Source organism: Ipomoea triloba, chromosome 3 (genome assembly GCF_003576645.1).
Source record: "Ipomoea triloba cultivar NCNSP0323 chromosome 3, ASM357664v1".
Lineage (NCBI taxonomy): Eukaryota > Viridiplantae > Streptophyta > Magnoliopsida > Solanales > Convolvulaceae > Ipomoea > Ipomoea triloba.
This window is the reverse complement of record NC_044918.1, coordinates 17662684-17675657: the sequence shown is the minus strand read 5'-3', so window position 1 is coordinate 17675657 and position 12974 is coordinate 17662684. Positions and strand designations below refer to the sequence as shown.

General features: G+C 35.4%; 3 protein-coding genes, 1 long non-coding RNA gene and 5 other non-coding genes across 10 annotated transcripts in view; 2 read left to right on the top strand and 7 right to left on the bottom strand.

The window, feature by feature from the left end:
• LOC116013409 (probable chlorophyll(ide) b reductase NYC1, chloroplastic) overlaps positions 1 to 538 on the top strand; it is a 4459-nt gene extending 3921 nt beyond the window's left edge. The window contains exon 10 of the mRNA XM_031253143.1: positions 90 to 538. Within this exon, the coding sequence (XP_031109003.1) occupies positions 90 to 275 (186 nt within the window). The 3' untranslated portion in view covers positions 276 to 538. The remainder of the gene's footprint in view (positions 1 to 89) is intronic.
• A 1077-nt stretch (positions 539 to 1615) lies between these two features.
• Positions 1616 to 3305, top strand: LOC116014029. Its single transcript, XM_031254011.1, has 3 exons — positions 1616 to 2372; positions 2449 to 2634; positions 2824 to 3305. The coding sequence occupies exons 1-3, from the start codon at positions 1935 to 1937 to the stop codon at positions 3100 to 3102; spliced, it is 903 nt and encodes a 300-aa protein (XP_031109871.1). The 5' UTR covers positions 1616 to 1934; the 3' UTR covers positions 3103 to 3305.
• LOC116014030 lies at positions 3301 to 5543 on the bottom strand. Its single transcript, XR_004097332.1, has 2 exons — positions 5438 to 5543; positions 3301 to 4241 (listed from the first exon to the last, which is right to left on the bottom strand). It is a non-coding gene; the product is annotated as an uncharacterized LOC116014030 (long non-coding RNA).
• Positions 3763 to 3851, bottom strand: LOC116014566. The gene has a single exon (XR_004097433.1). It is a non-coding gene; the product is annotated as a small nucleolar RNA Z101 (small nucleolar RNA).
• Positions 4408 to 4496, bottom strand: LOC116014567. Its single transcript, XR_004097434.1, has one exon. It is a non-coding gene; the product is annotated as a small nucleolar RNA Z101 (small nucleolar RNA).
• On the bottom strand, positions 4570 to 4655 carry LOC116014570. Its single transcript, XR_004097437.1, has one exon. It is a non-coding gene; the product is annotated as a small nucleolar RNA snoR14 (small nucleolar RNA).
• Positions 4730 to 4810, bottom strand: LOC116014568. Its single transcript, XR_004097435.1, has one exon. It is a non-coding gene; the product is annotated as a small nucleolar RNA U61 (small nucleolar RNA).
• On the bottom strand, positions 4929 to 5026 carry LOC116014560. The gene has a single exon (XR_004097428.1). It is a non-coding gene; the product is annotated as a small nucleolar RNA Z43 (small nucleolar RNA).
• Positions 5544 to 7872: 2329 nt separating the features above from the next.
• LOC116014315 (protein LIKE COV 1-like) lies at positions 7873 to 12036 on the bottom strand. 2 transcript variants are annotated; one of them, XM_031254345.1, is made up of 7 exons: positions 11726 to 12036; positions 10598 to 10650; positions 9815 to 9924; positions 9371 to 9538; positions 9181 to 9278; positions 8544 to 8673; positions 7873 to 8279 (listed from the first exon to the last, which is right to left on the bottom strand). In XM_031254345.1, exons 1-7 carry the CDS (start codon positions 11888 to 11890, stop codon positions 8206 to 8208), a joined length of 798 nt encoding a protein of 265 aa, XP_031110205.1. In that variant the 5' UTR covers positions 11891 to 12036; the 3' UTR covers positions 7873 to 8205. The 2 variants fall into 2 exon arrangements, with proteins under 2 accessions (XP_031110205.1, XP_031110206.1); XM_031254346.1 differs by having other exon boundaries at positions 8544 to 8670; positions 11726 to 12031.
• Between the last annotated feature and the right edge of the window lie 938 nt (positions 12037 to 12974).

The following is a 12974-nucleotide window of genomic DNA, read 5'->3' as shown; positions in this document are numbered from 1 at the left end:
CCCCCCCCCCAACATGTCCAACTAGGCTAGATCATGTGATGATACAAATATTAATGTTCTATTTCTCATCAAATAACGAATTGTTCCAGGGAAGAGCTGTGTATGCTGCAGAGGCGGATAGGCTTCGAAACTGGGCTGAGAGCCGCACTCGCTTGTCATTCACCGATGCCATGGAGATGTACACCGAAAACACTTGGGTTTCCGTGTTCTCGCTCTCTGTGGTTTGCGCTTTCATCATTCTATCGAGCACTGGTAGCACATATCCTGGCACCTAAACTGCTAACACATTGGTATTTTAGCCAAAAGAGATCGAAACACTAAACCCACGTTAGAACCCTTAGATTGATTCCCAGAAACCATATATGAGGCGGGCTACGCCTCCTCAATCATTGCTTCCGATTCATTCCTGTTTACATTCTCTGGATTAATGGATGTACCAAAACTTGGATTCTGTGAAATGTAAAGAAATGAAATGTATGTAGCTATAGTAGGATTGGATTATTCATTTGAATTGCTAAGAGTTTCTTGTGTAGTTTCATTTTGTTTTGCGATATTTTCACGTTGATTTGAACTCAGCTTCTTCATTGGAATTTCTTCATGAGTTGTTGCAGTATAGATTGAAGCAACAACACAAGATTGAGCAACAAGGATTACTCAACAAAAGTTAGAAGATGACATATTGGCATCCACACATTTTGGCTAATTATTTTGAGTTTTTGAATCGCAATAACTTCACAATGGTTAGCCAAGGCCTTTAGACCAAGATGCATTGACCAAGTTCGATGCGTTAGGGCTAGGGCTAAGGCCATTTGTCCCGAGCTCAACCATCTTGGACCAAACTCTCTTCTCTGGTCACTTCATCACGATTATCCCATTACTTATAAACAAGAATGTTTTTAGGTTCGTTTTTAAAAAGCAAAATTTATTCAGGATATTCTGCAGTAACTCCAAATTTTTAGAAGAAAGGTAGGCACATGTACAGCACTCACCGTGCTTGCACCAAAAATGGCGCCTTCATTTCTGCTGAGCGCAATTGCTTTAACAGTTTTTTTTTTAAATAGTTTTTATAATATATATATATGATTTTTATGAAGTAGCTAGTTAGACTTATGCTGTTTGCCATAAAGTTGATTTTTATAATTGTACTTTTTTTTTAAAAAAAAATTGCACTAGACTTATGTATTAATAACAATTTTATTACCAAGAAAAAAAATGAGGATTTTAAACAATTAATAGCGTCATTTCTAATGTCATTTAAACATATTTGTTGACGGATGACCAAAAACAATCATGTCATAATAATAGCAGGACTAACGGGATGTTTTTAAAAAATTGCTAAAAATGAAATGACATATATAACTTAGGACTAAAAAAGAAAAAAAGAAAGAAGAAAAAAGACTTAACAATTGAAAATGACCAAAATGCTCTTATATTAAAGTTTGATAAAAGACTAAAAAAATAATAATATCAATATCACAATAATACTATAAACAAAAATATATTTTAAGAAAAACTGAGAATTATAAATCTAGAACCAAACATTAAAAAAAAAATAAAAATTTGAACATTTACACGTTTACTTTTTACCCGATTCCATGGTAAATAGGAATGCAAATGAAAGACACAGCATTACTACATGTACAGATATAGAATGGGGTTGATGATCCAATCCAGCGATGAATGCGCTGCATCTCTAATCATGGCTATGGCTGTCTAAGTGAACTTTGTCAAATCTAACCTACGGATGTTACGATGTTCAGTTAGAAAGCAATAGGATGAGACAAAAAGCTTCCACTTTACACTCAACAGATTCTCCTGTCCTTGATGCATCCCCATCACCCATCACACACGCCCTTCACAATCCATAATATATATTCACGGCAGTTTTGAAAACCCAGAAAGGTTTTTGACAGTGAGGGAATTTGTTAGCTGATATGATGAACCCAAAGTATGAATCCGATATTGGAAGCACGGCCACCACTCCCAAGAGCCTTTCCTACTACGTGCAGAGCCCATCTCGGGACTCCAATGACTACGCCGACAAGTCCTCGTCGGCGCAGAACACGCCCACGTTCGACAGCCCACTCGAGTCGCCGTCTTACTCCCCCAGCTACGGGGACTCCGCCTCCAGCCGGGTCTCCGGGAATCTCCGGTGGGCCAGGGGTAATCGGAGACGGAGCGAGAAAGGGTGGCGGGAATGCAAAGTGATTGACGAGGAGCTTGATCCCGACAACCCCTATGGAAACCGAGAAGGTTATTCAATCATTGAAAAACTCCTGATTGGAATCGCGGGTTTCTCGTTGATTTTTGCCGTGCTTTGCTTCATCATTTGGGGTGCAAGCCGGCCTTACAAAACCTTAGTCAGTTTAAAGGTGAACTTTTTAATTTGCTCGTTTCTTGAATCAGATTGTTTTAATTTGTGGTTGTAATTGAACATTGTTGTATTAGGCGTTGAATGTTCATAGCTTCTATTATGGACAAGGCTCAGACCACACTGGTGTTCCAACTAGGCTGCTTACAGTGAATTGTTCACTCAGTATGGCCACCCACAACCCTGCTACCTTTTTTGGGATTCATGTCAGCTCCACCGCCGTCAAGCTCTTCTACTCACAACTTACAGTTGCAACTGGTGAGGTGAGATTCTTCCCATAAATGTCAGAGATGTCAATCAGATCAACTCGTTCAATTTCAGGTCAATTCTATCGGCCCAGACCAACCCGTTCAATTTCACTAGGTTAGCTCCATTGGCCCCTAATCAAGGCCTACATTGATTTTGAGCTAAGATTGACATTTGTGCTTTGATTCAAACTTGTGTGGTTGCAGGTGGATGAGTATTACCAACCAAGTAAGAGCTACAAAGAGCTGACGGTGAGGTTGCATGGGCATAAGGTTCCCCTTTATGGGACAGGGACATCCTTGGTGGATTTAGATAACAAAGATGGGGTTCCATTGAGGTTGGATTTTGAGATGAGATCACATGGATGCCTGGTAGGGAAGTTGGTGAAGACAAAGCACACAAGGCATGTCTCTTGTTCCTTGATCATCAAATCAGGGATGACAAAACTTGTGGTATTACACAAGAAATCTTGTACATGGAACTGAGTTCAAAGTGGGAAATGCAATCCAGATTCTCCCCGCAATTATTTCGAACTGATCCACAGAAGTCTTAAAGAAGGTCATATATAATGACCACATTATTGCTTTAATGCTTCTCATATAGTTTTGTAAATTTTATGGACTGCATTTTCATTTTAATAGTTACAGACACGTCTACAGAAAACAATAATGACATTGTAGAAAAATACCAAAAAAAAATCACTTTTACCAGATTACTAGAGAATTGGTACACAAACTTTGATTGATTACACAATTTGCAAATATTAAACCTTATCTACAGCCCTACTACAGATTATATAGTAAACAGGACAGTTGATAATGTTCCCATAGAAGCTCTGCAATTCTTTGTGATAACCATCAAACAATGTCCACATCCTGTTTTCAAGCTTGGGCAATCAGACTGTCCTACCTTGCATGATGAAAACTGGAACCTCACTGTCAACCTGCATTCTCTTGTAATCCTAGTTAGTAAAATGAAACTCATATACCAGCAAATCTTATGGGACTCTATAGGATTTATAGAGACCATGGTAAATTTAACTAAAGAATTACTTAGGGTCATGAAGCACAAAGCAAAATCATTATTATAAAACTCAAATAATAAGATTGGATGTGATTTTGCCAGAAATTTAATTGGCTTTCATTAAAGGGCATCAGTTCTCCAAGGTGATTAGCATCAAAGAAAACTCAGGCGCAAATTACCCATTAATAATGAGATTCATCATATGCCCTTCAATATTAGGACAAGAACATTTTTGGTCTCCAGAAAAAGATTTTTAGAGCATCAAACAATTTGTGGACTGCATTTTCATTTTAATAGCTACAACCATGCCTACTTGAACAAGAAACAATAATGAAATTGTAGAAACATAACAAAAACAGAACTTCAAAGAATTGGTATAAGATTTGATTAATTACACAAACAGCAAATATTATCCATTAACAACAGCCATTTACTACAGATTGTATAGTAATACAGGACTGCATATAATGTTCCCATAGAAGATCTGGGATTCTTTGTGATCGCCCTCAAACAATGTCCTCCAATTTTCAAGCTTGGATAGTCAGATCAGTCCTTCCTTGAATGATGATGAAAACTGAAATCTCCCTGTTGCACCTGCATACTTTTGTTATAGATGCTGATAATCTAGTTAGTAAAATGGAACTCATACACCAAGCAAGTTTTATTAGAGTCTATGATTATAAACCAAACAAAGAATTCTGTAGGGTAATGTGATTTTGCCAGAAATCAAATCACATTTCATTAAAGGGAAATCAAAATTAGCTATCAAAGGGCATCAGTTCTCCAAGGTGATTAGCATCAAAGAAAACTCAGGCGCAAATTACCCATTAAAAATGAGACTCATCATATGCCCTTCAATATTATTAGACAAGAACATCAAAAGAAATCATAATCTGCATATCACAATAAAAAATCACCAAATGAAAGAAGTGATCAGAACCTGTCGGGATTCACGTTTGACATCACAAAATTATTCAGTGGATTGACAGACTAATGAATTCTATCATCCCCTCACTTCACCATTGAAACATTTTGAAAAAAAAAAACAAACAAACAAACAAAACTGTGAAGTAAATTACACAGCTGCAAGTGCTCAGAACTTCTTAGAGGGTTTGTGTAACCGTCAAAGACAAAATGTCTCCGGCACAAAAATGATTTTCATCCCAGCACCATGAAATCACAAAACAGGCATAGCCAGAACACCACAGACTAAAATGGACCCAAATCACCAAAAAAAAAAGATTTTATTAAAACAAGATTCATTGAAATGCATCAAGAAAGATTTAAGGGACTCAGTTTATGGGTGGTGATATATCAGGATGGTCGGCAAGGTGGTTATCACCATTACGACGAACGAGACCAATCTGAAAGTAGTCATCATAATCCCAGAACAAATTCAAAAGCAAAAGAATCATAGACTAAGAAATTCAAAATCAGTAAAATCTAAGCGTCTAAGAATAAACACTGAATCTAACAAATTGTCGATCCAAAAGGAGAGGAAGATGAGTAACTGGCTAGACAAGAGCCTCAGTAGGTATAAAGCGCAATGAAGTTGAAATCACGGATGGTCATAATTACCCATTGTTGAATCATCGGCATCTCATACCAGAATCAAAACAGCAAAAAAATTTAAGAAAAAAAATAAAACAAATAAAAAGAAGAAACGAATGGCCTCATAGAGAAGATTAGGCTATCAACATATGAAAATTCAGACATATGCTTGTCTATTAAAGAATTTTAATCATTGGCCAACCACCGAAGAAACAAATCAAAACAAAAAGATAACAAGCTTGTTACCCATCATGAAAATGGCACATAAACTAGGAGGACTTGAATTTTGGGCATTCTCCAGAGAAGAAAACACAAACAGATGCGAAACCCTAGCTGGGAAAAGCGGCTATTTACCTCTGATCTGATAAATCTTAGATAAGTCTGGATACTTATAGCTACATCAGGAGCTAGGGTTTTAGAGGCCGCCGTCGCGCACAACGCGATCATTATTTCTATCGGCCAATTTTTTTGGTTCCGGGTTAGGCCTTGCGACATTGGGCCTTAAGTAAATATCACTCAATTCATTGGACTATTTGGAAAAATCCAAAAAACGATATTTTCGACTCTAAATTGTTTTACTTTTAGAAATTTGGAATTCTATAAGTTAATTTAAATAAATTTAGTCTTTTAATTGTTTATAATGTTAAATTTTTAGTCCCTAGTGTTATATAATTATCAAATTACATTAACATATTAAGTTATTTATTCACTATTAAAAATGATTTTCAGAGAGAAAACTTTTAACTATGAATGTTGATTCTAAATAATAAAAAGTAATGTCATAAAAAAGAATTTGCTAACTAAAAATTGATTATTATATAGCACCATCGACTAAAAGAGCTATATACTAGACAATTAAACGACTAAACATGTTTAAATCAATTAACAAGGACCAAAATTTCAAATGTGAAACAATCCAATGCCCAAATCATCATCATCACTACGAGAATACAAGATATCATCTTAGAGCATCTCCATCAGTTCATAGTTTTTGTCAAGTTTTTTGTCATCTAGAAGAGAGTGGGGATAAAAAGAGGGAAAATATAAAATAAAAATAAAAATAAAAAAAGGAAAACATAAGAAACTTCTTTTAAAAATGGTTATGGCCACAACATATTTGTTATGTTAACAGAGAACACAGTCTTCCACTTATTTTCTACAGGAGTCCTAAAAAAACTTTCTTCCTCTAAGTGTAACCACACTAGCAGTTTTTTTTTTTTTTTTGAATTTTTTTTTAAAGTCAAATGGGAGAGATTATGAGGTGTAGGAGAGAGGAAATTAATTTGCAAGTTGAGATTTTTTTTTTCTTTTTTGGGCTCAAGCGGAAAGAAAAAATATTAAAATATGACTTTATGGTGCGCATGAGGCGGACCAAGCGCGCCTAGTGGGCTCGTGTAGTGCACGCATCCGTTAGGCGTGTGAATAATACAATCCCTGGCCCCCTCCCTTTTTTATTTTTTATGTTTAACAGTTTTCTTTTCTTTTTTTATCCGTATTTTTCTCTTTCCTCTAAAATCCTATGTGGTCTAAAAAAGCCCTACTATTGGGGATGCTCTAAGAGCATCCATATCAATGAATTTTTGGAGGTTTTTAGCACAGTGTATGGTAATTTTGATGAGAGAGAAAATTTAATTTGCCATGCAAGAGTGGATTTTGAAACAATGCAAATTGACATAAAATAAGTGAAATTTTGCGCGTTTCGTGCACAACAACGCCCAGTCGGGCACGTGTATGTTGCTTATCAATTTGTTTTTTATAAGCGTCTTTTGCGTCAGATCATCCATCAATGTAGTCACTTTTTTGTATTGTTTTTCTTTTTCTTTCTTTTTTTACTCCCCTCTCTCTCCTAAGTATAACGTAAAAAATCGTGTAGCTCATTGTCTGATATGGATGCTCTAAGAGCATCCTTATCAATGAGGTTATTTCACTATTTTTTAGGAGTTTTTATAAGTGTGATTAAGAAAGAAAAAGTGGGAGGAGAGGAAAAAACAAATATGAAAAAAAAAATAAATAAATAAAATGGAGATGAGTCAGGCACGCCTGACACGCTCAGCGGGCACATAGTGACAGCGATGCACTATGATCCTTTGTTTTGCAGGAGTAATTGTTTTATTCTCTCACCTCACTTCTCTCTTGCCATGTTGGCAATATTTTCTTAATAACCGTGTATTATTCATTGGTGTGGATGGCCTAAGTTTAATTTTTCTCTCTTCTCTTCCCTCCACCTCACTATCTCTCCTATCCAAGCAAAAAAAAATCCTAAAAATCGGCTCTTAGGATTCTCAAGTATAGTATAAGACCGTTTTCAAAAAAAAAAAAGAAAAAAAAGTATAGTACAAGACCACAAGATCCCAATGTCTTCTTCCTATAGAACATCACAAAGAATCTTTGGCAACTCCTTTATCCACCTCACACATCATGCATGCAACTTGATTTTATTCTTTATAGATGCTTATGTAGATGGTTTTTTTAACGCTCATGCATCAGCAACTCAATTTTGTTCTCTATAAATATCCACGTAGGCTCAGCAACTCAATTTTGTTCTCTATAAATATCCACGTAGGCAATATGACAATCAACAACTTGATTTTGTTTTTTTGTACAATCAGATAATCAATAGCTCAATTATGTTCTTTGTAGATGCTCGTGTGTGCATTAGGTTGCACCCAGGAGAGAGACTCTTGGGAAGAAGGATCTTAACATTTAAACAGCCTATAAATAATCATGGAAGTAGTAGTAGTATTAATCAGCTATATTTCCACACAAACCCTACTTTCTCTACATTGTACACTACCAAATCTTGTTACAAAAGCAACTCAATCTAATCTAATGCTCCAAAAATCAAATAAATCAGGAAAAAAAAAAAAAACTTGTGCCAATTGATAGGGTTGCAGGTGTTGGTGTTGGTGAGGTGCCCGTGCCCCAGTCTGCAACGGTCAAAAAACATGATGGAATTCAAGGTCGTCGGCTATGTCTATTATCTTCAGTCTCGAGTACTGTCAGGTCTAACCCTATCAACTTTGAACAATTCTGTGATCCAGCGTTGATAAAATCTGGGGCATCGACATGCCACCAGATACGACAATCTCTGCAAGAAAAAACATGGCAATATATATGGATTACATATGACTCTTGTTGTCCCGGTCTATCATTGAAATGAATGCATTAAACAGTATGAATTGGGTGCCCTTGTCTTTATCAGACAATTCAAATCCATCCACAGATCATGTTCCCTAGACGGGAACCTCAGTAACAAACGCCAAGAAGAAGCAAGGTTGAGAATGCGTGAATACAGTAGTTCAAAGTGTACTCTGTAAAAAAATACTTAACCAGGTAATAAAAGAACTCTTACCAATCCCTTCACGAACTGACAAGTTCGGTCTTATAACATCGTTTGCATTGACCAGGAATATATCGCCAATGTAGAGATGGTTTGTAGGAACATACACACAGCATAGCTCTTCATCTCCTGAATAGTTCTGCTTTTAAACAGACAAGAATCTTAGGTATTAGAATGTAACATTTGGGGTTTATATAGCTATATTCAAGTCAAGCACACATAAATAATGTAACATTTGGGGTTTAGTATCAAGAGTTCCTATCTGGCAATTTTATACTTTCAGGAGCAAGGAGAAGTAGGTATTAGAATAAGCTGCTTACTGGCTTTTGACCAGATAAAGGGACAAGAGTCCAAGGTTTCAAAATTTGGTGGTTGACTGGATGTCTGGATTAGCTCAAAACTGAAGGAACCCTCAATACTATGATATACATAAATATATATATATATATATATTCTTGAAATTGAACAAGGGCAAAAGTAGTACATGTGGGATGAATTATTGTCTTATCAATCATCCCTTGGTGATACATGCTGGGGCCATGATTTTTAGGAAGTCTTATTTTATTATATTACAGAACGGTCTAGCATGTAAAGTGTAACAGAATAGCTTAAATTAGGATATAAGAGAAGCATCCAAGTATTGGCAAACCTGAAGAACAACAGAAGAAGTAATGAACCCAAATGCATATTCACCAATACGTGGATGCCTTATGATGGCCACTTCCTTGAAAGCCTGAGTGTTCTGATCTGGAATAAAAGAAACATGTCAGGGAATTAATGATCCACCACATAGAAAGCCATTTGATGAAAAGACCAGAGCAGAAAATCAATAAACAGACCTGGAGATATGGCAGAACTAATTTGCTTGGAGGCATTATAGATATGACGAACAAAAGGCATTCTTTTGATGAACCATTCCCCAAGACTTAAAACAGATGCCCCCAACCATGATGACATGAATACTCCAACCAAGAAAATGAAAGTGATTGAGGTCACAAATCCGAGACCTGGTCAAGATATAGATGTAAAAAAAAATTATACTGCAGTCAAAACAGGGTATCTACCAAGTTTTCACCAACATAAAACAAAAATATAAGACCAGAAAAGAAAAAGATCTATGGTCGAAGAAAGATGCTTCAGACTCATTAATAAAATTTATACTCTGCTTTTTCAAGCATATTGGTTCTTGTCTTGCATGGCAATTGTTACAAGTTAAATATCATAAGAGTTTATGAGAATAAAACTAGCCACACAATCTATTCTTGAAGGGAAAATAAGCTTACCAAATATATTGATACCAAGCTGCATATAGATGGGGGAGAAAAAGCTATCCACAAAGTGAATAAACCACCATGTTATATAAAATGTCACTGCTATCGGAAATAGAATGACACTGCAAACGAAGATCAGTCAGCAACTATTACCATAGATTAGCAGAACAAGTGCAAACAGGGAAGGTATTTTATAATTTGAACTACTGCAGGATACAATAAAAAACACTCATGAGAAGAAAATATCTGAGCTGCATCTTATAGAAACATGTGCAGCGTGTGATAAACCAGCTAAGATCAGCCAAGTTTCAACAGTTATTATGGATGGCAGTAAATGAGAAAAGGTGTGAGTGAGTTAAAAGCCTAACCCAAAGTATCCTTTCACAACGTTTGAAAAATCCCTTTTAAGTAAAATTATGGATTTTTATCTAAAGTATCAAACTATGAATAATAATTGCTAGCAACCTTTTAAAAGAAAAATCAATATTCAATATAGTTCATGTGCAATATTTGTTTGTTTGCAAATTTTATGTGTCTTCATGGTGGAAATTTATTGCATATGCTACAAATCAAAGAACACAGCAACATCAGACTTTATATCTTACAATAGATCAGTTACAGTTCTGCCTCACTTGGACAACCATAAGAATAGAAACTAAAATCTTACATTCTTACTATATGCAGAATTTATCAGACACATTAGGAAAGACCTGCTACATGCCTACATACATACTTATATAGTCTCACTTAAAGTATCAAACATAATTATGCATCAAAGGAAAGGAATGTTCTCACCATCCAGTCATGAATTTCTTTGAAGCCCAACTCCTAACAACTTTGTAGAAAGTCTGCAAAGATAACAGAATATACAGTTTTCATTAGAAGTAAACAAATTTGTGTATCACAATTACAGCAGGAATTGTTAAAAGGAGAATCTTTAAGAAGTGAAATATAGAGAATATAGCACTTAGAAGCAAGTATTTGCCAATTGCCAAATTAAAACCTAAATTAACACCAAACAACATGGTAAAGTAGCTTTTATAATTATAAAAACCGAGTTTATAATAGATGTTTAAAATAACGACAGTGTACTTAATTTGGGTATTTAAGGTTATACACACACTAAAAGTCCTTGGCTGACTGAATCAGAAGTTAAAACTTAAAAGCATGACCATGGTTTGTCAAATTTCTATCTCTCCTCTCTTGATAAGTTAGCATTTATTAAATTCTCATCCAAACAGCAAGGAAAAAGAGTAAACTCTAAGGTTTTTTTTCCCCTTAAATTAATGCCTTTTGGGACTATCAAGCTATTTTGTTTCTAAATGCTTTGCTCCACTCAATTGCAGAAAGTCTATAAATGAACACTAGAGATACACCAAACCATATTCTCTTCCAACTTCCAACACCACTAAGTTTTCTCCTCTTTCTTTTTCCCCAAATTAATCATGAATAGCTTCCAGTAAGATCATTCAAACTGAAATAAGTAATCTAACTTGCTTCTCCGAACATAATTCAATAGTAAAACCTTCCCAGACATCACCAAAACTCAAAAGTGCCCTGTTTTCCTCTTAAAAGAAAAACAAGAAACTAACAAACAAATGAGCAAACATAAATTGCGGCTTTTTCAGCTTTTATACGAAAACAGCCAGCACCATAATCAATAGATCGCACTTGGAAACAAAATTAAAAATTTCCTATTCCCAATAGGCCAATACTAGCACCCATCATCAAACACAGTTCACACCACCCAAACCCTAACCCTACCCCAAAGTCTGGGAAAAGAACATCTGATCAAAACAAATCAAATTGTCAACCGAACTACACGCGCAAGACCAGAAGTGGGGGAAAATATTCTCTCTTTCCGCTAAAATTATGCACTTGTGAACAAAAATTATAGATTTCCGAACACACGGCGTGCTCTACCTCGCGGCCGGAATGAAGGTGGTGAGCAGACGCGGCGGAGGACGACGGCTTGGAGTCATGGTCGTCAACGCCGGCGGAGACAGCGACGGGTATGAGAAGCTCCCGATCTCTTTCTCTACTGGAGTTCCCAATAGTACCCACCATCCCCGATTTCTCATCTCCCATTACTTTCTTCCGCAAACCCAATTTCAGACTATTCTTTGCTCAGTAGTCTACAGATTTCAACAGTCTCTCTCTCTCTCTCTGCTTTTCTCTCTCTATCTCCCCCTAATATCTCATATATAGCTTTAGCTGTATGCACATAAATAACTAAGACTTATAATTGCCTTGGGAGTTTTACTTCTATTAAATGTGTGATTCTATAGATTATTTATATTCAACACTGTAACAAGGGGAAATGTTGGGTAGTGCGACAGGGGAGAAATTCAAGAAAACTGCTGTCCACAATTTCTATGTTTTTTTTGTATATAAATAATTTCCTTAAATTACATCATTAGACTGTCCTACTAGGATTAGGCCTTAATCAAACGGTTTATTCAAAGATGATAGGGGATTAGGTTGTGTTTGGTTAGTCTATGCAGCCATGCACATGTATACAAACGTTTTTGGTGAGCTGTATCCAATCATTCTTTGCCAGATCTGCTACCCAAGAAAATTAAGAAAAAAATTAGTCGCATCTTAAAATCAAAGAAAAAAAAAAGTAAAATAAGTTATTGAATTGCATACAAAACTACAATTAAATTATTAAACTTTAAAATAAAAAGTGGTATTAACCCATTAAACAAGTTAATATTGTTCAATTATACAAGCTTGTCATAGAATTCGTCACCGTTGAACCTCATTCCATATTGGGGCAAAGTTCGTCTATGATATTAGAGATTAAGCATCGTCCCCCATATTTGAGCTTTTGTCTTCGTCTCATATGAAGCTTCTTTAATGCTTCATCTTGGAAGATAGTTGTTTTTTTTTTTTTTTTAAATAATAATAATAATAAATTATTTTAAGAATTGTTTGCATTAAAAATGTTTTAAAAATTACCTAAACAGTCACGTAAGTATGTGACTAGTAATTTATAGGTATAAATGTATAATAGGGCATTTTGATATAATTATATTGTATGATTTTATTTTGTTCGAAAGGTTAATTTATTAGATATCATTTTTGTATGGTTTAATTGTAATTTCATGTGTAACATAGTAATTTATTTGACCTTTTTTTTTTAGAAGATCTTAATTCATTAAATCAAACT

Excerpts from the sequence above, each read along its gene's own strand:
- LOC116014029 (XM_031254011.1), top strand. The coding sequence starts at position 1,935 with ATGATGAACCCAAAGTATGAATCCGATATTGGAAGCACGGCCACCACT. Across the intron at positions 2,373-2,448 it reads AAACCTTAGTCAGTTTAAAG|GCGTTGAATGTTCATAGCTT; the intron begins GTGAACTTTTTA and ends TTGTTGTATTAG. Across the intron at positions 2,635-2,823 it reads TTACAGTTGCAACTGGTGAG|GTGGATGAGTATTACCAACC; the intron begins GTGAGATTCTTC and ends GTGTGGTTGCAG.
- LOC116014315 (XM_031254345.1), bottom strand. The coding sequence starts at position 11,890 with ATGGGAGATGAGAAATCGGGGATGGTGGGTACTATTGGGAACTCCAGT. Across the intron at positions 9,539-9,814 it reads GCTTGGTATCAATATATTTG|GTCTCGGATTTGTGACCTCA; the intron begins GTAAGCTTATTT and ends TATCTTGACCAG. Across the intron at positions 8,280-8,543 it reads GTCAGTTCGTGAAGGGATTG|AGATTGTCGTATCTGGTGGC; the intron begins GTAAGAGTTCTT and ends TTTTTCTTGCAG.